This window comes from Vigna radiata, unplaced genomic scaffold (genome assembly GCF_000741045.1).
Source record: "Vigna radiata var. radiata cultivar VC1973A unplaced genomic scaffold, Vradiata_ver6 scaffold_216, whole genome shotgun sequence".
NCBI lineage: Eukaryota > Viridiplantae > Streptophyta > Magnoliopsida > Fabales > Fabaceae > Vigna > Vigna radiata.
In genome coordinates, this window is record NW_014543436.1 from 60,640 (window position 1) to 84,659 (window position 24,020).

General features: G+C 33.7%; 1 protein-coding gene across 1 annotated transcript; it reads left to right on the forward strand.

Moving 5' to 3' along the window:
- Positions 1 to 1,482: 1,482 nt before the first annotated feature.
- LOC106754453 (dof zinc finger protein DOF5.7-like) lies at positions 1,483 to 3,316 on the forward strand. The gene has a single exon (XM_014636466.2). It carries the CDS (start codon positions 2,043 to 2,045, stop codon positions 3,138 to 3,140), a length of 1,098 nt encoding a protein of 365 aa, XP_014491952.1. The 5' UTR covers positions 1,483 to 2,042; the 3' UTR covers positions 3,141 to 3,316.
- The last annotated feature ends 20,704 nt before the right edge of the window (positions 3,317 to 24,020 follow it).

The window sequence follows — 24,020 nt, forward strand, 5'->3', positions numbered from 1 at the left end:
ATATACGAGTTAGATAAATAAATGCATTAAATATCAAAATATTGTATGGTGGAAATTAGAAGAAAATTATCTCACTGCAAGGAAGTATATGCACTCTTTGTAAAAAAAATAATACAAAAATAATAAATATAATGAATGGAAAATAAAAAATAAACAGAAAATCTGAGACTTAAAAACATAAATTATTGGTTTTGAGACTATTTACCAAATACTTAGTTTGATTCCTTGAATTTGACAGTTTATGCCTCAAATTTGTTTCTATGTATTGCTACAGGTTGAGTTGCTCAAGGTACTTTTAAGTTTTAATTATAGATAATTAAGGTGGAAAAATTAAATTTGAACAGTATTTAAAGTGATTAAGAATGATATTTTTGGTCCACAAAAAAGTATATGTGGCTGAAAATTTGCCAATTATATTCAAACAAAAAGGTTCAAAATCAAGGAATAAGTAACTTAAATGAGAAAGTAAGGACACCTATGACGACCAAAAAGTTTGTTGTTAGACATATGTCTTGGAGTGAGATGAAAATGTTTTTTTCTTTTCCTTTTTCTTTAATTGAGTCCTGAGAAAGGAAGCTGCAGTTACTAATTATACAACAAAATATGTTTAATAATTTGGAACTTGGAATCACTCATAATGTATTTGTTTTCTATTTAAAAACGCATGTTTTGATTGTTTTTTTACGTTATAATCCATACAAAAACAGATGTAAAAACATGTTGTATTAGATTTAGTTACACATGTTGTATTAGATTGGGTTTATGTAGACAGCTTTTTTTCACCTGCCATCCAAACATGCGTTTTTAATTTCATTTTATTCTATTTTTAAATAGTTTAAGTTTGATCTATATTTTTTTACATTGAAAAGAAAAATCATGACAAACACAAATTATATATTTGTCATTATGAAAATAAAGAATTACAATCCATACCAACATATTTACACTATTTATCATTTAGCCATAAAATATGTGTTGCCTTGAGAAATAGGACTTAATCTCTTTGACGTATAAAAATGATTAAAAGGATTATTTTTTTCCAAGTATTTATTAAACGGTGGCTCTGGAATAATTTTTTTTTCCAAGTATTTATTAAATGGTGTCGTTAATTGGAGTCTTTAATATGCTGATTAAAAGAATCAATAAATGTTATAATTGATTAAAGGATTACTTTGGAAATCACGATACAAGTGTATTGTTACATTGTAATCTCAATTAGTAAAATTATCTTTTCTTACATCCAAATTAATGTTGTTGCTCTTAAAACAGCTGCTAACACATTTTGATTAAGCTTATGAGGGCTGTGGTTTTACTTGTGATTTGAATGTTGTTGACCACAATTATTAGTATTTGTTAAGTGGTAGTTTTACAGCAAATTTTTCCATTAAAAGAGCAGAAAAAGAGAAGGAGAGTAGTTAAAGAAAATTAGTGGTATGGAAAAGAAAGAGAAAAGTGGTAATATAAAAACTGTGGGAGGAAGTAAGTATTCTCTTGAGATTATTGAACAAATTCCAATATGATATTAAAATGAAGAGCAGCTAAAATTGTGCATAATTTTTGTTTATATTAGAAGTGGTGGATATAATTACACACTGCCATAACAGTTTGCATCATCTGCCTACGTTTCTCTCGTTTACCTTCTCTCTCTAAATCTTGTCTGTTTCTCTCTCCTCAATATACACGATATCCTCTTTCTAGTGAGATCTGTCTCCTCCCTTGCATATACATTTGTCTAAACCTATACCTTTCTCCATTTCCTGATACCTTTAAAAGCCCACTTCACCCACCTCATTCACTCACATACCAATTCTCAATATCACTCTCTTTGATGAGGATCACAAGCCCCCATCAACATTCAAGCCCCTCTTCTTCTTTCACCCTGCATGAAATCATTCAATTGAAACTCAAGCTCATCTAACCTTTCCCATCCCCCACACCACAGATCTCTCTTTCTCTCTCTCTCTCTCTCTTTCTACATATATACATATACATATACATATATACTTACATACCTATCCTTCTTTTCTCTCTCTCTTCCTTCAATGGTACCACCAGAAGGCATGCCACCAACACCAAAAGACCATGAGCTCACTGAGGGCCGCAAAACGACGAGGCCGCCACCGGAACAAGGTGTTAAGTGCCCCAGATGTGACTCACCAAACACCAAGTTCTGCTACTACAACAACTACAGCCTCACACAGCCCAGGCACTTCTGCAAGACCTGCAGGAGGTACTGGACCAACGGGGGTGCCTTGCGCAACGTCCCAATAGGAGGGGGTTGCAGGAAGAACAAAAAGGTTAAACCTTCTTCCTCCGCTTCATCCTCCTCCTCCTCCAGACTCTCCTGTGACCCTAAAGACTTCAATTTTCATGGTCTCTCAGTTCCTCCTTCCGTTGACTTCAACCTCGGAGGGATACCCTTTCCCTCCAGGCTCGCTACTTTCAACACTCAACACCTCCCAACACCCCCCACTGGGGTGTTCAACCAGTTCTCTTCTTTTGGGGACGTTGCATCATCTTCCACCAGTTCTCTTTCTGCTTTGTCTGCCTTCCAGCTTGACCCCCCTGCTGCTGTTTCAAACCCTCTCTTGGGTCTTGTTCCGCCCAACCCTGACCTCTGGGCTCTACGTAGGTCAGAGAGGGCCTCACTCTCTGATCCATTGAACAGTGCAATGCAAACCCTTCAGAACATGGAAGCCATGAACGTCCACAGCAACCTTGCTTCTTCAATTGAGTCGCTGAGCAACATCAACCAGGACTTGCACCTGAAGCTGCAGCAGCAGCGCATGGCGACAATGATGTTCGGTGGAGACAGCCAGAAAGGTGAGAGCAGCGCTGCGCTGAATGGGTTTGTGAATCAGAAGCTGCTACAACCGGTTTCGTTTCAGAACCTTGCAATTTCGAAGCCAGAGAACTTGCCAGCTGGCAGTTCCATAAATGGTGGTCCAAGTGGGGAGACAGTTACTGCATCATCCACTGAATGGTTCTTTGGGAATTCTTTTCCCTCAGTGTCTCCTTCAACAAGCAATGGTGGTGCCAATGTTAACCACATTAGCAACGATGCAAACAACAACAACAGCTGGACTGGTGCCCTTGCCTGGGGAGATTTGCAGCAGCAACCATACACCGCTTTGCCCTAGATTTGACTAAGGACGACTTAGAGTTGGAGGTAGAGCTGCTTTTTTTTCAATCTTGCAAGGAGAAGGAAGAAGCTATGATTAGTAGATAGGACAAATCTATAATTGTCTAGAATCCTTTAGTTGCATGTTTTTTTAATTTCTTAATTAGGTAGTTTTCTTCTTTATGTTTCCTTCAAATCATCATATCACATCATATCATATATCATATATGTAACAGAAAGGATAGTTAAATTTAAGAACTGTAAGAACATAACTATGTGTTCATATATACTCATATCAATTGAAATAGTTGTTGTTCAATATAAATGTCTCAGTTTTTAGTCAATATATTCAATATTAGATATCTCGCTCGTTAATTTTGCCGATTTATACGCGTCGTGACAGTCTCTACATTTATCAAGCAATGGCTGATTCTCTTGCTTATTACATACACTTCATGTACACATTCAACAGAAGAGCTAGAAATTGGGCTGTCATTATAATTTGTTTCCAGATAATCGAGAATGTGCTCACAATAAAATTAATTGTTTCTAGAGGAATTAAATTGAAGTCTGGTATTGATCAATTTGATGAACTGTAGTTTTGTCTTTACATAGCATTTTTCTCAGGAGGCCGGTGATAAGATTAGCGTTTCCCTCGATATTTTTTGTGGGATACGTGAAGGGTTTTTGGACTGTTGTTGATTAATATCGGGGAACTTTAATGCTATGATACTAGCTTTGATTTTCTGTTTTTTCACGTATTTGGTTAATAAAAAAGAACCAACTCATAACCACTGTCTTAGCGTGTCACACTCTGGCCATCATCAGAGAGCTGAGTCTCAGGTTCCTTCAGTTACTGATCAATGCAAAATACACAACAAAACACAACATAGTGGCAGTGACTGGCATATAGCCTTTGCAATAGTAAATTAGTCTGCAATATCAAGGCCCAGTTTGTAGTCTGCACTCTCTCTCTAAATATACACATACATTAATTTTCCTCTATATTTCTATGTTACTCGGTTCTTTTGCAATAATTAGTTACAGTGTGGTGTGATTTGGTGTCTGAAAAAGGGTTGTTTGAAAGTATGTTTAATGAAACACTGTCAACGTTTGAATGAGCTAGAGAGAGAAAAATGTGGCATCTAAAGCTTAGGTTTTTTTTTTTTTTGTTTATTATCTTTATGATTTTTGGAGATTGAGCCCTCAAATCCGTGCTAAATGCCACTGAGCATCAACTCTCATTGCAATTCTGCATCATGTCATAGAATGGGAAAGAGAAAGCAAAGCAAAGTAGAAATTGAAGAATTGCTTTTCCTTGCTTCCGGTCTGTCATCTTTATTTCTTACTTTCACTATTTGAGCGGAAAAAACAGACCCCACAAATGCTTAAAAGACTAGATTGACGTTGTTTTAATTTTTATCCCTTCATATATCATATAATCTCGTATATGTTGTGCCACCATGCAAATAAAACACTTTTCAAACTGTTTTGTAACCTTATTTAGCTAAAATTGTCTCACAAAGTTATGTAATACATTTATGTCTCCACATATAAAGAAAATGAGTCTTTCCTTTCGGTTCTAAACACGGTCAGAGATTAACTTCCATCTTTTCTTATTAATCTTTTAGGCGAGTCTCTATTGATATATTCTTGGTATGTTCTTAACGTCATAATTTTTAGATTGTGTCCTCATTTTACCAATTTTAAAATAAATAAAAAGGCAACTAGCTATAACACGAGTAACATTAATCAATCATCATGGTTAGACAAGTTAATATATATATATATATATCAACATTCCCTTTCCTCATGATTCAGTAGGAAAGGTCACTTTGGTTGCAACCCCTTTGCCTCCATCAGAACAAATATATTCCCTCTCTGAATCTGCATAGGTGACTTTTTCTTTTTCCTACTTTTTATAATTTGTTAATTCTCCGTACACTTCCTTTCTGATTAAAAATCCCTTTTCCCTATTAATAAATATTTGCTGTAACAAATAATATATTAGAATGAATATACATATACAACTAGATATCATAAATATCCAGTATTTTCTTATAATATTTTCCCTTTTACCTGTCACATTAATCATTTATCCGATATTTCATTTTATAATAATTTATCGTCTTTTGTGAAAACGATGATTCAATTTGTTGTACATAACTAACAGGTCTCATAAATATTTGTGCATGAATGTGTGAAGAACTTAGAAGGAGTGGCCACACAAGTATACATTTCTTCTGTAAGTGTTTGTTTCCATATATGAAGATTCAGTGACTCATGGAACACGGCAAGAAAGATAAACTATAAAACATTGACATGAAGGCGCGTGATTAACGTGACAGTTGCAGATAGAAACTCTTCTTTTTTGTTGAACTCTGCTGGTGGCTCAAACTGTCATTTTACAACTTACAAAACTGCAAGAAACTCATGACATACGCATTTATCTACATCCCAGATAAACTCTCTGTTCTCAACTTCTCATGATTCCTACACCGAAACTTCTGGCCCCACCATCTTTGATCACTTGATAGTTCCCCCACTACCCAACTGCAAGCAATCATATGTATGACCACAAACAAACACTGCCAGTATTCTTGTTTCCTTAATCATTTTATATTCTTCTACTTCATGTTGTTTTTCATTAAGATTCTACATAAACATAGTAGAAGCTATGTCAACAGATATGCGTTCAACATCAAGGACAAGCATAAACAGACGTATAAAACTTGCCCCAGACATGCAAAACATCATCATCATGCATCCACAACATGCTAAAATAACGCACTCTTATTTTTTCTGTAGATAAGAACCCCATCTATCTGTTTATCTTTCCTTCACAATACAAGAAGGAGAACAAAGCTTTCGTCTCTGTCACAGATTTGTCTTCTTCCACTGGATCTCAATTTTGGAGCAAGGGGACTCAAACCCGACAAGACAATTTCCACCATCTCGCCACCTTCATCATTTCATTTGGTGACCAGTTCTCCACCTGCTTCTTTCCATTTTGCATTCACTTCTCTCTCTCTTCCCCTTCTCCTGTGATTTAATATAACCCTTCTAATTATATAGTCCATCAACCACGAAACTTTGCTTTGATTTACGGTCACATGAACCTTGAGTTTAATTTACAAAATACTCTTTTTAAGAAAATAACTGGTTTGTGTTTTTCTTTTTTTTTTCTTCAGCAATCATATCTTTTAATAAAGTACAAAAATGGTCAATAAGAGAAATTCAGACCAATGTCCTTTGTTTAGAAAAAAAATCTTTTTAACAATTATTTTTTTATAACTTTGTAATTGGTATGTTTCAAATATTTTTTAGAATAAATTCAAATAGACCAATAAAATAATGACATATGTTCTATCGTAAAAAAGTTGTTAAAAAAAAGTTATTAAAATATCATTTTTCTATTAAAATATCATTGTCCATTTGTTTAACATGAGCTTTGCAATCAATTATTAATGCTCTATAGTCACACAAATTATTATTTGCTCAAAAGGTGTCATAGAGCGTTTACTTGTGTTCCTTTTAAAATGTAGAACATTTTTTTGTGTTGTTATCTCAATATAACACAATTATGCATTTATGTGACCTAATGTATGAAAACCTAATTTATTTTTATTTAGCTATGTTTCTATCATAAACTTTAGGAAGTCACGTTTCATAACATACCTTTTGTTAGAAAATATATGATTGAGCGGATCACATGTCACCATTTAAATATTATATAGTTGTTTAATTTGATTATATGAATTTTATATTCAGATTGCGTTGTTTCTTCAAAGTAATGTAACTTTATAACATATAAAGTCTAAATATGTCTTCTTCCCATAAACTTTATAAAGTAAATGTTATCAAATCTAATTTTTGATTTTGAAAGCATTTCATGGAATAAATGGGATACGTCACTCATGATTTGTACTATAATTATTCTATGACATTCTCTTAAAGTAACACAATACTTTTTATTTATGTAGCCTAACCTATAAACACCAAATTTATTCTTGTCTATACCTGTCTTCTTTCCATAACTTCAGAAAGTCGATGTTATACAGATTATTATTTGCGTGAAATGTATTATGGAGAAAATTACGTATGTTACTTTTGAAATGCTTAGTAGATGCTTTAAGTTATACCAATTTTATTTTTGTCTCTACCTGTCTTCCTTACATAACTATAGAAAGTTGATGATGAATTTGCTTGGGAGGTATCTGAGTGATAAAGACCATATCATATCTTCAATTTCCTTTTATTTTTTTTAACTCTTTTTCTTTAATTTCTTTCTCTTTTAACTCCTTTTTTTTTTTTATAATTTCACTCTCTCTCAACTCCTCTCAAATTCCTCATTTTCTTTAATTATTTCTCTTTCAACCCCTTTTTCATTAATTTATTTCTCTTTCTTTTTCTCCATCTCCCCCTCTTTCATCAAAATTTGATATATTTTTCAATATTCATCAAACATTTTTTCTTAATCTATATATGTTTTTTTTTCTTTTTTTTTTCATTTTTTTCCACCAAATTCTCTTTGAATTTGTTATCTATTTGTGAAACAAAATTATCAACCAACAATTTATGATTCGTTGAGGAACATTTTTAGTACCAGTACCTGCGATAAGTTTGAAATATATATATATATATATATATATATGAGTTTGCTAACGTGCGTATACTCGTTTTTCAGTTAGTATATTTTAGCAATATGTACCGGGTTTTAGTAGACAAAATACTCTCATATATTATAGATTCTAAGTTTAAGGTTAAGGGTATTTGAATAATTTTCTTTCTCAAAACTAAAAAAAACAAGAAACCCTCCAAACCCTTACTTACCTCGCTCATTCCTCTCTATGTTCTTGCTCTGTTCGTTCATTTGTTTTCCACTTTAATAACAAAATAATGGATAATGTTGATGTTGATTTTTGATTGGAGGACTATTTTATACATTTTCCCTTCTTCTTATCATTAAATTTCATTTTTAAATTAAGTCACGGTATATAAAACCTTTACGAATCACAAAATTTTCATGCACCATTTGCGCATCTACACCACATTTCATTATATTTTTATCACAATATACATTGAGTCTATTTATTGATGCGCATACATGACTTTTCTTTAATGATAAATATTAAAATTAAAAAATAATTGATATAAAGTTTATGCATAGTTAAACACACATAACAAAATCTTCTTCTTATTGGAAGCATCAAAACATGGCTGCCACTGATGACACTCTAGATGGATTATTCTGGTCGGTGTATGAAGGGTGCATTTGTGGCTATGACAATTGTGTTGAATAACATTCGTATTTTTTATATTCAGTTTAGGAAAGAGTATTAATGACACTCAAAAAAGACGAGAAGGTGAAAGATAAGAACAATATCGAGTTCTTATAACTCAAAAACCCAAAAGATTATCATAAAGAGAAATCTCATTTTCTATCAAATTCATATATTTAATTAAAAAAAATTACAAAGAAAGTTCAAAACACTCTTTAAAATTATATCATCTTATTTATTTTTAACATTTATATTTATTTAAGTTAATGTACGTTAAGCCAACGTTAAGATATATATTATAAATTTGTGTGCGTTCATGACCATGAATATGAATTGTATTATTTTTAATCTACACTATTAGTTGACAATTTTTTTTATTCACAAATTTTTTCTCTCACTTTATTTAAATCTCATTTTTTTAAGTTATTGTTATTAGCATCGGTTAATTCGACACAAATTAATATGATATTAGAAATAAATTTTAAAATAAAAATGCATTAAAATCGACTCGACTATCGATACACTACTTTAATTAAAAATTTAATTTAAAAATTAATGACAATATTGTTAACTTAGTCTACGCAACTTAAAACCGATCTTCACAACTAATGTTAATAAATTAGCAATTATGATTTTAGATTAAATTAGCAATTATGATTTTAGAGTCACATGTGCATGTAACACAAATATTATATTAATGACTACTTAGCGTTGGAACTTTCTTAGTAGGGTTATTTTTTTTTGTCACTAAATATCTATTTTTTTTTATAATGATTTTTGTACCAACCTTGCATCCGGTGTGCTATTGGACAACTCTACATGCTTGTTACACTTAAGTGTACTTTGTTTTCAGATTTCATGCATTTCTGATGTAATGTTTTTTTTTGTTTAAATTACAATTAAACTTTTATTAGGACTCCTAAATTTAACATCTAGAGTAAATATACCACAAACAACTTGTAAATGATATGATTAAACGAAACTATTGTTTTGTCGAGGGAGAGTGTTACTCAAAAGATTTTGCATATTCTTTGCGACAAACATTTGTCATTTTTTATGGTATCTATTTCATTTTCTCTTTTCTTGAATTTTGGAATGTCCATCAATTTGGTTCAATGTATCTAGAGTTAGGATGTTATCCTGTGGTATTTTTTTTTATAGTTTAATTTTTTATAGGTCGTAATCCAATTTGTTCATTATTGAAAATAAGCAATAAAGAGAAGTAAGAAATCAAAAAATCCTTAATTCTTTCAATTATAACGTTGTTTGTCTATTTTTATTGTTCATTCTTGTTTTCTTAGTGTATTAATGTTTTCCTATGATAAGATCCACAATTAAATAGTTTTTTAGGCTTAATTGTCTGTGCATTTTGTGTTTTTTTTTTTTTGTATTCATGATAGTTTTGAAATTAATTTATGTATTTTGGTATTTTATGTTAGAATGACAGTGATTTGAGTTTACATACTGATGAATGTATATTTATGTTCTCATGTAGCCTATAATTGGTTTCTTAATTGATTTTTGTATTTTAATAGAATATTTTAATTAAGATTTGTTATAATTAAGTTTATTTAGCATGAGATACAAAAATATGTTAGAAATAACTTTTAAGTTGCATAAATATTTTTTTTGATATTTTGACATGTGTTAGTGCAACTGCAGCTAAGTTGAGCTCATTGAGGTGTGAAAATAAATTGGTTAAAATTTCATGACACCTTAAAGATAAATCCAAGAATAGCAAATAATCAAGACCACAAGAAGTCAATCCAATCATAGCATGAAAAAGTGAAGAAATTTGGCTAAGCTAAGAGGAGGGAGCATGCAACACAAATTGGATCTTGCGGTTTTTTCTATTTTTTCTACCAAAAGGGCTTTGATAATTGATAAATGTTTATGATTAAAGATAATTTGGGGAAATCATATCTTAAAATATTTTATTTGATATTGTTAAATAATTGCCTTATTTAATTATATCAATAAATATCAAAAAATAATATTTATAAAATCTTTTTTAATCAGCATATATCTCCTCAAGTATTTTTAGATCTCCACAACAATCAAATATATTTTGAAGATATTGAATTATTTAAAAGATAATTGGAGGAGATTTTATTATCATAAAGAATATTACAATGACAGAAAAGCCTGAAACAAAGCTCAATCCAATTCCTATATAAAGAGACCTAGGAAAACACATTAGGGGAGTTGAGGAACCCTTTGGGGGTTCAAATTTCGTCCTCCCTCTCTTCTCTCATGTTCTCCACCCTCTTTTCTTCCACTTTCATGTTATTTCATCATTCTATGAAGTGCTAAGCCTCTGAGTTGATTGTGCTATAATTTCTTAATTGGATTCTGAGGTTAGATGAATAAATTTGTTTGTTCTTTTGATTCTTGTTGTGATTTAATTTTATCTATGTCTTTTGCTTCTTAATCAAGTAAAAGTAATGATCTTCACACTATAGCAATTTAACATGGTGTGAAATCTACATAACATATCAATCATATGAGTCCAAGGGTTTTTAATTTTAATTGAGAATTTACTTTGATTAAAGTTTAAGCTTTCATATGATTGAATGAGTTTTTGCCAAGGATTGAGAATGTACTTTGATTAGTGGTAAAAACATTAACAATAATTAATCAAGAATGTACTTTGGTTAATTAGCTTTTTACTTGATATAAGAGGTAAAAGAATAGACATGATTAGACATAATAATATTTAATTGAGAATGTACTTTGGTTAAATTTACTATGACTAATCTATAAAGTTCTTGCTTTTAATTGAGAATGTACTTTGCTTAAAAGTGAGAACGCCAACAAATTAATTGAGAACTTACATTGATTAATTTGAAAATCTAAGACAATAGTTAATTGAACAATAATCTTTAGATAACTAATGATGAATCTTATTTTGAAAAAGCAGTGAAATCAACCTATTTTCTTTATATTTTTTTTTATCTTTTTAAATATCTTTATAAATTTTTGTCTTTCTATCTTTTGTTACTTTGTTCTTTAATCTTTTCTTTATTTTATCTTCTTTATTATTTTACTAACCCCTTTTGTGTAGCTTTTATAAGAATTAATTTGTTAAGAATCAATTTTGTATTGGTTAGGAGATGACTTAAGGTTGAATTTACCCTTTCTATTTTGTTGGCTACTATCTTAGCAATATTGAAGTTGTTATAGTTTAGTAGTATTAATTTGATCGCGTTAACGACAAGTTATCACATATTAAACATTACTTAGTAATAAAGCATAAATTTATATTTGACTTATTTGTAAAAATAACTTGTTCTTACTAGAGTCACAAGTATTTTTGGAGTTGTTTGGTTGTTTTGCTTTGAAAATTTTGTTTGTAATGATTTTGAGTATTATTATAAATAAAATTACAAAAAAGTACATTGATGAAATAAACAAAAGAAAAAAAATGACAAAGAGTCAAATTTCAAATGAAAAGTATAATAAGAGGAGTTAAAATTTAAATGCAAATGTTGGAGGATTTGCAAAAGAAAGTTTGAATATGTGATATTTAAAGCAAGCATCCAACCACCAATTAACATACATAATTTGTGATTCTTGAAGTTCTTGATTAACTTAACTTAAAGTTCCACTAAACATATTATGATTATGAATATATAAGTAATTATTGTTTGGGTATCAATCATATTTTAATAAATAACTCAAGTATTATTTGAACACACAATCATTCTTATTTATAATTTCAAGGATTATTTGAAGCACAACTACGTATGACTAAAACCTCAATATTGTTTGAAACAACATTAACTCTTAGCTAGACAACCTAGAATGTGTTTTCAAACCTAGTTAAGAGTTTTGAAAAAGAGAGGAAGTGATTTAAAAGATCATAAGACTTTTATTCACTAGGCAGAGAAACACATATTTGTATGAATATGAGACATAAACACTACTACTTTGTTAAATGAATATGAACAATGTTTTTATGAACCTAGTGACACTAAAAGCTTCAAGTAAACAATTTAACAATGTTTTAACAATTCTTAAACACTTCATTATCTTCTCCAACTTGGAAGATTGTTTTACATACGGAGTTGAGAAAAGAATGGTTACAAATCCTTTTCTCCTTATTAAGAAATTTCACTTCAAATATCTATTTTCAAGCCTTTATTTATTCACACATGAGCCTACAAATGCATTAAATGCATTCCACAGAGTATTAAATGTTTATATTTTCTTTAAGAAACTTATTGATATTCGGCATGTAATGAGTGCATATTTTGTTCAGAAACAGGTAGGCTTCGTTTTACACCAAGAGGAGGGGTGAATTGATGTTGTTTCAAAAACAAAATCTTTTCGCAATCTTTAAACAAAAGTATAAAGCTTTTTGATCTTTCTTGAAATGCAAGTAATGAAAATTTCTATGTAGTGGAAAAACGTAGTTGACTGTGTAACAGATATAGTCGACTGAAATAAAGAATGCAGGGATAGAGAAAATCAAACACTGGTTTTTATACTGGTTCGGCCAACAATGCCTACATCAAATGTCCTTCCAACCCAGGAAGCAAATGCATTTTCACAACATTATCACAAAATTTCCCCCCCACTTCGTGTGAGACCTGATTCTCGTACCACAGTTTGGTCCTTGTGAGATGACCTAGGAGTCACTTCCTAGTCTATACTGCATTATTTTATGCACATTAAATTTTGCATGGGGTGCGACAACCATCAAAATTTTGGCGTCGTTGCCGGGGACCAACGGTTCGGTTTTAGGTCTTTTGTTGTGTTTGTGTGTGTTGTGTTTTGTCTCGTGTTGTGAGTGTGATGTTCTGTTTTGTGTGTTCGTCATTGTGTGTTGCATTTAGGTAGCTTTAGTTGCATATTTTCATTGCATTCTTCTTTTCCCCCTTCTTTCCCATGTCTACCTATTTTGGTTATGTGAGCAATGCTTATTCTGCCTGTGTCTATGATTCTCCTTCTGCATCTGACTCTGATATTGCTTATGATTCATATTCTGCTGATGTCTATGTTGAGAACAGTACGGTTCCTCCTCCATCTCATGAGAGTGCTCCTAAGGAGCCGGTTCCACTTGATGAGGAGGATATTCGTTGTGTTTTCAACACTGGACTGATAAATGTGCTGCCTAGGTTTCATGGTTTTGCAGGTGAATGCCCACTTAGACATTTGGAGGAGTTCTACACTATTTGCTCTTTAATGAAACCTCCAGATGTCTCGGATGAAGACATGTTCTTAAGGGCATTTCCGCATTCATTACAAGAAGTAGCAAGGGGTTGACTGTATTGTCTTCCTTCAGGATCCGTCACCAGTTGGGAAGATCTGAAGCATCAGTTTCTAGAAAAATTCTACCCTGTGCGGTATGGTTATAGCGACGATCCTGGGAGGACTGATCCTAACTTGGGATGGTATGGTACTTCACAGCATCAATATCAGGAACCATTATTCCAGACTCCTTGTATGCCTCCAACTGTTCAGGAACCACAACAACTGTAGTTTCATGAGCCTGCCCATTCTTTATCAGTTGTTGGTAGGAAATTGGAAAACAAACTTGATTCTCTTGAGAGTTTGGTGACACAGCTGGCATCCAACCAGAGACCAGCACCTCCATCTGCATTTGTTGCACGGTTGTGTGCTATATGTCCTTTCAGTGACCACTATACGGATGCCTATCCTTCTTTGGAGCACCCTGTTTCTCATGCTGAGCCTCAAGCTTACGCTACCAACATCTACAATAACAGGCAGCCACAGCGGAAAAATCAGAGGCAACAACAAGAGCAAAAGGCACCTGCCAAATCTTCTAGTTCTTCTGGGCCTACATTGAATGAGTTGTGGAGGCAGATGGCCGTGCAGTGCACCGAGGAACAGTCTCAATTTTTTGAGGAATCACCATTCCAGATTGTTCACTTCCAGATGATGTCAGTGCCATTCACATAGGAGATGGGGAGTAGAGTCATGAGTCTGCTATTGTGCCATCTAGTCTTCCACCCTCCTATGCCTTCCCTCTTGCACATGAGGATGCAGTTGCTCATTCTGCTGTTGTTGGTGAGATGAATCATGAATCAACACAGGTTTTCTCTAAATTTGAAATCCCACTTGCTTTGCCTAAGTTGTTTATGCATTCAGATGTTCTTGATACTGCTACAGATTCACATGTTAGGGATGATTTTGACATAAAAACTATGAAAAATGAAGATGCTTTAGACTTAGGATTAAATTTTGATCTTTCACAGTTTTCTGAAAATTTTAAATGTAGTTGTGAAGTTGGTTCTTGCTCTATTTGTGTTGAAATCAATTCTGTGATACAACCAACTTCCAACTTTATGATTGATGATACTAACTGTGAGTCTGATAAAAATGTTGAGGAACAGGCAGATGTAAGCAACACTTTTGAGATAGATAGACTAGCTTCACCCTCCACCACTTTAGCCACATCTAGGGAAGTGGAGGTAAACATACCTGAGATAGATTCTGTTGTTGATGATTATGCTGATGATGGGTATGTTGATGATTGTATTGTTGATAAGCATGCTTTTAGTTCTTCCTCTCTGCATGATAAGAAACAACTTTTTCCATCTTGTCTGAATGTTTGTTCTCCATGCATTGAACATGAATCTGAGCCTATTGTTGATATTGATTCTAAATTTGAACTTGATTCATGTTCTGAGGGTATATCTGAGGTTCAACCTCTTACACTGAGATTGGGTGTTATACCCCTGCATGTTATTTCTGTGGAGCCACATTGCATTAACCATGTTGCAGGAGGTACATATGAATTTGACCAACACACACCCATTGGGGAAGACAAAGGTGTTGACAGTTTGAAGATTAATAGGCACCAGTTGAACCTGCTCATCAACAATCATTTCTTCTTAGATCCAGTTGTGGAGGATATCTCCCTGCTTGATCAAATATGGAGGATGAAGCAGTTCTTCCTCAACACCTCCTTGTTGAATCCTGTGGTGGAAGACATCTCCCTGCAAGTCCAAAATTGGCAACTGCCACCATGACCAGGGGAGTTTTCTTTTCCCTTCTCTTCCTTTTCCCACTTGTATTGCACTTGTCCATGATCTGTTGACTGTTTTGACTGCTGATCTTATGCTTGTGAGACATTGAGGACACTGTGTAGTTTAAGTGTGGTTTATTGGGGGAGAATTCTACTTTCTTTGTTAGTTTATGTTTTCTGCGTTAAATTTTTTGTTTTTTAGGTAGTTGTTGTTTTGTTTTGTGTACAGTTTTGCATGTTTCTCTTGATTTCTGGACTTTGTTTAGGGTGTCAGTTTTTCCTTCACTTCATTGATACTCTGATTTGTTGGATTCCTTGCTTTTCTTTGCTTGGGAAGATGATTATGATGTTTGAGAGTTGAATTGATTGTGACAGAAATGCCCTGTGTGAGATTTGAGCCACTTGATATTCTTTCTTGTGTGTGATATGTCTCTTGATTGCTTGAACATATGCCTTGGCTTGACTCTGTTAATGATTCTTGATTGATATGCATGTTTGGAAGTGATAAAGGTAGTTTTGTTGTTGAGTCTCTCTAGCCAGATGAGCCTACCCTGTTTTGATCCATTGATAACCCTTTTGAGCCTAAGCTTTTCCCCATTTCTTTGTTTTGAAGCTCATACACCAGCCCTAAGTGAAAAAAACCATAATTACCTTAGCCTTAGGGAATTTTGGAGCTTTGGAATTGTTTTGGGAATAAGTATAGTCTCTTGGGAGTTTCAGATGAATTGGCTAGTGAATCCTCTTCTTGTAGTGTTTTTGTAAATATATGGTGTATCTTGCCTTTTGAAATTGTTGCTGAATAGAGTAAAGAAAAGAGACAGGATGAAAAAAAAAAGAAAAAAAAAGAGAGCAGAAAAACAGTGAAAAATGAAAAAAAATTGTGAATAATTGTGAATAATAGAGTCAAGAGGAGGATGAAATTAGAGGTTGTGGGTGTTTTTGAATGTGTTTACACTTGTTCCCCAATTCTCCTCTGTTCCTTATCGTTTATAGCTTCTTGTCCAGGTGTATCCTCCCTTGTCCTTGGCCCCATTACAACCATGAAAAGACCTTTTGATTTAAACATGCGTATGTGCTTGAGTGTTGATATTAGAGGCTTGCCAAGTCTATTTGTGTTTGCTTTCTTGAGTACATTGAGTGACATTGATTTACCTTAAGCACTTTTGAGAAACACTGATAGTGTGCATCTGTGAGGTTCTGTCATTTTTGTTTCACCTCTTGAACTGTTTGATCATTCTGCCATGTCTTGCATTGCTTGGATGACTTCATGAGTATCTGCTTTCATTGACTCTGTGTTGGATACTGTCTACTTCTTATCTCTCTCCAGTTTTCTTGAGGACTGTAATTCTGTTTCTTTCCTTGTCAGACTCTGTTTTTTGTGTGCTGAGTCTGTGTCTCTTCCCTGATGTCCGTTGAACTGTTTCCTGTTTTGCGTCTTGATTTTGCCCAGGATTGCAAAAGACTAAGTGTGGTCTATTTTGATGAGTCAATATTTTCTCGAATTTACTTAGTTTATTGTGCTAGAATTAATCAGGGAATTGTGCTTAATTGTCCAGTATTTTCCCGTTTCTGCTAATTGTGCTTAATTTGACCGGAAATTCTAATTTTATTTAATTTGAATTTTCTGAGCTAATTATTTGCATTATTATTTTCAGGGAAAATTTTAGAAATACAATTTGGGACATTTGGAGTGCTATCAAATAATTCAAAACTCTCCACAAAAGAAGTGTGGACAACAAGAAGGACACTATGGTGATTTTACCCTTTGGGCTTATGAGAAAGGGGTGCAACATGTTGAATTTGGGGGTGCACAAAGAAAGGCAATAGCTGCCACCCACTTGTAGTTGCACGTGAAAAAAAAAAAAACAAAAGGGCATCCAGCTGCCAAGAACAAGCAACCAATAGATAATTAAAGGGCAACAACCATATACAAGCAACGGGAGGTGCAACAGCATTCACGGCCTGCATGCCCTGCACCCATTTATTTCTTCATACAATAATCCATGCACGGACAACAGCCTCCACGCACGCTGCAGCTTACATATGTTTCTTGCATTAGAAAAGTCCAGCAACAAGCAACACGTCAGGCCCATTTTGTTTCTCCATCCAGCAACTTCATCCGAGAGTAGCTTGCACATCCAGCGGAGCCCAATGACGGGTTGAAAACAAGCATCCAGCTACCACCCAAGGAAAGAAGCATGCTGGACCCAATGTTTTAACACTTGAAGAGGAGGTGCAACATGGCAGGTGTAACTGGTCCAGCACGTAGGAGGAAATAATCTTTTTATTTCTTACGTAACAGCAACGGAAGCAAGGTCCAACACATTGGCAGCAGAGTTTCACGGCCCATGGTAGCAGAAAGCAACACGTCTTGGCTGCAACGCAATTTGGAGACGTCCAACAGCCTTGGCCCAACTTCCATGAACATTCACTCATTTGCTTAGATGAAAAGATGTCACAGCTTAGACGGGAAAGAAGTCACATGCGGACGGTAAATATACAGCAGCAAAGCACACAACAAGGTCCAACAAGAGAAAGCTGGCAGCAAGGCCCTTGAGCAGAAAAAGCTTGGAGACGTCCAGCCTTTACAGGGCAGCAGCGGCCCAGGGAAACCACTTCAAGTCCAGCACATGAAGGAGAGAATTTTTTGGGGATTGAAGAAAGCACACGGACTAGAGGGAGATGGAATGCGATGTGAAGTAGGAAGCAGAAGCAATGGTATTACATCCTAGGATAAGGAGTTTTAAATGCTTTAATTTAAATTGTTTCCACTGATTCACTCTTCACATATTTATTTTAATGTTTACTTTCCGCCCCATTTGTGTTAAACATTTATTTTGAGAACTAATTAGTAATGAATGTTAAAGGACGTGTGCCTTTCATTTCTTGATAGAATGTTGGGTTTCAATAGCTTGCAGACAAGTTTGCTTATTTTATTTTATTTTGATTAAACTCTTGCAGCCAAATAGTTTTAAATACATATAATGTTTTAATGTCTTAAAGTCATTTTCACCGGTTCAAGCAATTTAGTTTATTGTTAATGAGTTTTTTCTTTATGTCGTTTTTGTGATTAATTGCTTACGATGTTTAGTTTACTCCTTGCATTGAATTGGATTCCGCACTTTTATATTTAGTTTTATTCTAGTTGCATGGTGTTTTAAATGTCTCAGTTTACGGTTTCCGTTCACTATGATTTCCATTTTGTCCAATTGTGTTAAATTAATTGCGATGTTAGCTTAGGTCAGTTGGTTGGTTATTAATAAAATCGCATTGTTTCCTTGAGATTTTTGAACTTTAATTGCCATACTGTTGCTTTGATTCTGCTCAATATTTAATTTGTTGTCTGCCTGCGATTAGGTATATGCTTAGTTGCCTAATCGGTGTTTAATCTTCGCTTAGTTGATTAGACTGTATGGTGCATGACTGATTAGATTTGTGCATTGCATTCGCTTAGTTTGCAATTCTGAAGACCGAATTAGCCTTCGCTTAGTTGGGTGATTCGTGTCGGATTTGGATTAGAGTAGTGTGTACTTGTCTTTAATCCGGGATAGGAAGCCTTATAATTAAGTTAATGACTAACCGTTTTCACTCTGTCTGTGAAACCGTTTTTAAATTTGTGTTTGCATTTCTGTTTGCATCAGTATTTTGATTTTATTTATCCGTATTCACCACAACATTTTCACAAAATTTCCCCCCTACTTCGTGTGAGACCTGATTCTCCTACCATAGTTTGGTCCTTATGAGACGACCTAGGAGTCACTTCCTAGTCTATACTGCATTCTTTTATGCACATTAAATTTTGCATGGGGTGCGACAACCATTATGGGGTGGTGGTCTCGCTTATGGGGTCAAATCCATACATTCTAAGAATCAATATTGGAATCTCATCGATCTCATAAGTATTATACCAAATCCCATCAATCGAATCGCTTTTTCGAGAAATACGACACATCTAAGTCATCCAAGTAAAGCAATCTATTCCTTGATAAGAAAAATAAAACACGTGAAGTGTAGGTGTGTGATGTAAAAATCGATACTCCCCCTATAATTATGCATGACTAACAAAATCAATTCAAGTGCACAATGCAGTATATCACAAATTTAACAACAGTTTAAGCACAAAGTTGTATCAAAGTCAGAATATCAAACCACATAGATATGCAATGATACAAACTTCAACAATCTCACAATATTATCTCAACTCAGATATTTGCAACAGATAAAAGCAGAGATAATGGCAGATTATGTATGATTTAAGCAAATAGTAACGATAAAACCAGATTCCAGATATGGAATTGTTAACCCATTTTGTACGCATTCGAATGCTTTAATTCATCAGTCGAATGCATTGCTTTTGCAAAAATTGAATTCCAATTGTAGCTTCCAAATCAATGTCCTTCCTACAAAACCTTTCAACAACCTTTTCTAGATCAAGCATAATGGTTAAGCAAGAATTATAATCAAATAACAACAGAAGTCAATGTGTAAGGATGTATGACAGAATAAGCATAGTTGACTTCACTTAAGACATATTCGAATCAATCAATCAATATATCAGATATTATTCAAACAGGTTAAAGCAATTTTAGATTGATTCAATAATACTGATTTCATTTCCTTGAAGAAGATGATGTTACATTTATAGGATTAGGACAAGGAAAGCAGACAAAAGAAAGAACAACAAAAGATGGCATACTAAGCCATTTAAACAAAGGTTTTCAATTTTTCTTTTTCCTTTTGTTTACAAAGTCACCAATTATCATGCCATTGTCATCAGAACCAGTGTCTTCTTATTCAGTCTTCTCACTCTCATTCAATTCACCAGAATTACTTTCATCAACAGTTTCAGAATCTTCAAGATGCCCTTAACGACTTTGTGTTGCTTTCTGCTCTTTCAAAATCCTTATCACCATTCTTAATCCATTCAGCATGATTCTCTCAAACTCAGATTTTGCTCTATAATTGTTGTTCAGAATATATTCTAGCTCATTTTCTCCATTTGGACCCTCATTTTTATATATCCATCCTTCACTTGTTTTTGTCATTTGCATAAGATGCAAGGTAGTCTTATCAATCATGCTTGTTGTGGATCAAGGTTTGCTTGATTCTCCAATACATTCTACACCATAAAAAACAAGAACTTTTGATATAAAAACACAATATGGTATTTTAGCATACTCCAATCTAGTAACCTTTATCATGGTGTCAGATATTGCAGCAGGCCAGTTAACCTGAATGTTCTCCTTTAAAGCTTTTAGCAACAACAGATCCTCAATAGTGGCTTGAGCATGATTTCCTCCTTTTGGCATCAGAATCCATCAGAGAAATAGAATAGCAAGTCGATCATCTACTTTCATTCCTCCGGTTTTATAATTGGAATGGTTTCTGACATCTTCAGGGTTTCTCAAGGTACTTAGATACAGTAAATTTATGGAATCCTTCAATTCCCAAATGGCAATTTTCACCTTCAGACTTTAGTCCTGCAATGTTTGTCCAAATATCTTTAGTTAATCTGACATCAACTCCCTTAACTCTGGAGCACAGTATACCATCTTCAACCCTTATATTGCAGTAGAAAACCTTGACAAGATCAGGGTACCAAGGATTAGACATTTCCATAAATTTTTTTAACCGTTGACGTTTAATCCATCTTTGGAACTCAAAGCCTTCATCTCTAAAGAACTTTATTTTCAAGAATCTATGAGGTATCAGACTCCTCATTTTCCAGCAATCTAGATACTTAGCTTGTGTGTTATCATCACTGGTCCATCAGTTGAGTTCAGGAATCCGTCTAGAATGTTTCTGTCCTATTGTCTTGATACGTTTCTTCTGACCAGAGCCTGAGGCCATTTTGAATATGTAGGTACAGTAGAAAACCCTAAAATTGTTTGAGGGAGAGACGATTTAGAGAACGTAGTTATGATGCATTTTCAATGATACTTAAGGATTTGACGAAACATGTTTAGTAGCATTTTGGAGGGAAACCTTAAATTCCATTTTCGCACCAAATTGAAATTTCAAATATGAAACTTTGTTTCACAGAAGAGTAGTCAAATGGATTAAGATCATAGTTGACTACAATGTATACAACACACAAAAATAGAGTTCAATACAATTCATATAACACAATCGATTGAATTAATATTGGAGTCTACTATGACTCAAGAAAATCATTTTTCAAACAAATTCAATCAATTAAACAATTAAGAATACAACACAAACAATCATACAACAACAACAATCAATATAAGCATGATGTAGCAGATAAATATAGTTTTACCAGTTGTAGATGCTCAAGATTTTTTATTTTTTGATGTATTCCATAATAGATTCATCCTTGAGATCAATCAGCATTAGCTGTGTATCCTGCAAAACAACTAAGTTTTGGTTGCTGGTACCCATTTGACTTTGGGTCCTTGATTATTAATCCTTGTGACATGTTCCTTTGGTATCCAGACACATAATCCTTTAGGAACAACAACATTTCTGTAATAACAGTTTCTAACAGTATGACCAGTACAATTACAATAAAAGCATGCATTTCTAGCAGGTTTATTCAAATCAGTGAATTTCCTAGCATTGGTTCTGTTAGATTGAGCTTTGTAACCAATTCCTTGTCTATTAATAACTCCGCCAGATGAGTTTAAAATAGCATCTAAATTGTCTCTACCCCGAGTAAACTTAGCTAGCGTGCAAGTCAAGTAATTTATCTTTTCAATATGAGCAGGACAATTTTCACAAACTTTTTCTACTATAACAGTTTTAATTTCAACATCCTTAGCAGATAACAAAGCTTGATTCAATTCTTTTTCTAATTTCTCATTTTCTGCAACAAGGTTATTAATTCTATTTTCAAACTCTCTTCTTTCAGAGCTCAGTCGATTTACCTTATATTACAGTTGCATAACTTCAACATGTAAATCTTAAAATGCATCTTGCAGCAGATCATACTTAACTTCCACTGCTTCATTTGATATGTCTGCATCACTGTCATAGTCGTCCCATGTTACACCTGTCATATAGCACAGATTTGATTCCTCTTGTTGATCAAAATCTTCATCCCTTGATTTCTAAGAATCTGAGTTCTCCTAAGCAATGTAGGTTCCTTTTCTTTTCATATTTCTGCCTTGACGGGATCTTTTCTTTCCTTTTTGCTTTGGCTGTAAGTCAGGACAATCAGGCTAGATGTGACCTTCTTTTCCACATTCGCAGCACTGGACAACATTTGTACTGAAGCTCTTCTTTTTGCTTTGACCTGTATAGTTAGACAGTTGACTATCATTTTGCATAAGTCGACTAAACTTTCCTACCATCAAGGTCATCCATTCTTTTTCGTCCATCTCTGTTTCTGTGTTGTTCTTGCTTGAGGCTTTCAGAGAAATGGACTTATTTTCTTCAATCTCCTCTTCATCCTTTAGTCTACAAAGTTCCAACTATGTTCCCGTAACATGCCAAATAAGGTAGCCATGTTCATAGTTAAGAGATCTTTGGATTCAGAGATTGTTGTGACTTTTGGTTGCGAATTCTTGTTCAGACTTTTCAAAACCTTGATGTTGATCTCCTCCTTATCAAACACCTTGCCAAGAGCCATTAGATGATTTACAATCTGAGTGTATAGTTTCTGCACATCATAGATGTTTTCTCCAGCCTTCATTCTGAACAATTCATACTCTTGTATCAATGAGTTCTTTCTAGCTCTCTTGACTTCATGCGTGCCTTGATGAGTTACTTCTAAGACATCCCACATTTCCTTCACAGATTTGCATTGAGATATTTTAAAAAATTCATTAATTGTCAGTGCAGAGGCAATTATATTTCTAGCTTTAACATCATACTGAGCTTTTCTATTTTCATCAGCATTCCACTCAGTAAAAGGTTTTAAAATTGTTTCTTTATTAACAGTTTTTGTAGGCACATATGGGCCATTCAAAGTGGCATCCAAAATTCCCTTATCTTGCGATTCAAAAAAGATTTGCACTCGAATTATTCAAAAAGGGTAATTTTAACCAGCAAACAAATGTGGTCTGTTTGTTGAAGCACCTTCACCAAAAGTTTGAAAACAGGAAGCCATCCCCAGGTTTTATAGTCGAATAAGATAAAAACAGAGTCGACTAAATTTTCAAATATCTTATGAAAACCAGCTCTAGTGCCAATTGTTGAGAAACAGGTAGGCTTCGTTTTACACTAAGAGGGGGGAGGGGTGAATTGGTCTTGTTTCAAAAACAAAATCTTTTCGCAATCTTTAAACAAAAGTATAAAGCTTTTTTATATTTCTTGAAATCCAAGTAATGAAAATTTCTATGCAGCAGAAAAACGTAGTTGACTGCGTAACAAATATAATCGACTGAAATAAAGAGTGGAGGGATAGAGAAAATCAAACACTGGTTTTTATACTGGTTCGGCCAACAATGCCTACATCCAGTGTCCTTCCAACCTAGGAAGTAAATGCACTATTGATGAGGCGATATTTTATTGATTTCACTTAGTTTATTGTGCTAGAATTAATCAGGGAATTTTGCTTAATTGTCCGGTATTTTACCGTTTCTGCTAATAGTGCTTAATTTGACCGAAAATTCTAATTTTAATTAATTTGAATATTCTGAGCTAATTATTTGCATTATTA

Excerpts from the sequence above, each read along its gene's own strand:
- LOC106754453 (XM_014636466.2), top strand. The coding sequence starts at position 2,043 with ATGGTACCACCAGAAGGCATGCCACCAACACCAAAAGACCATGAGCTC.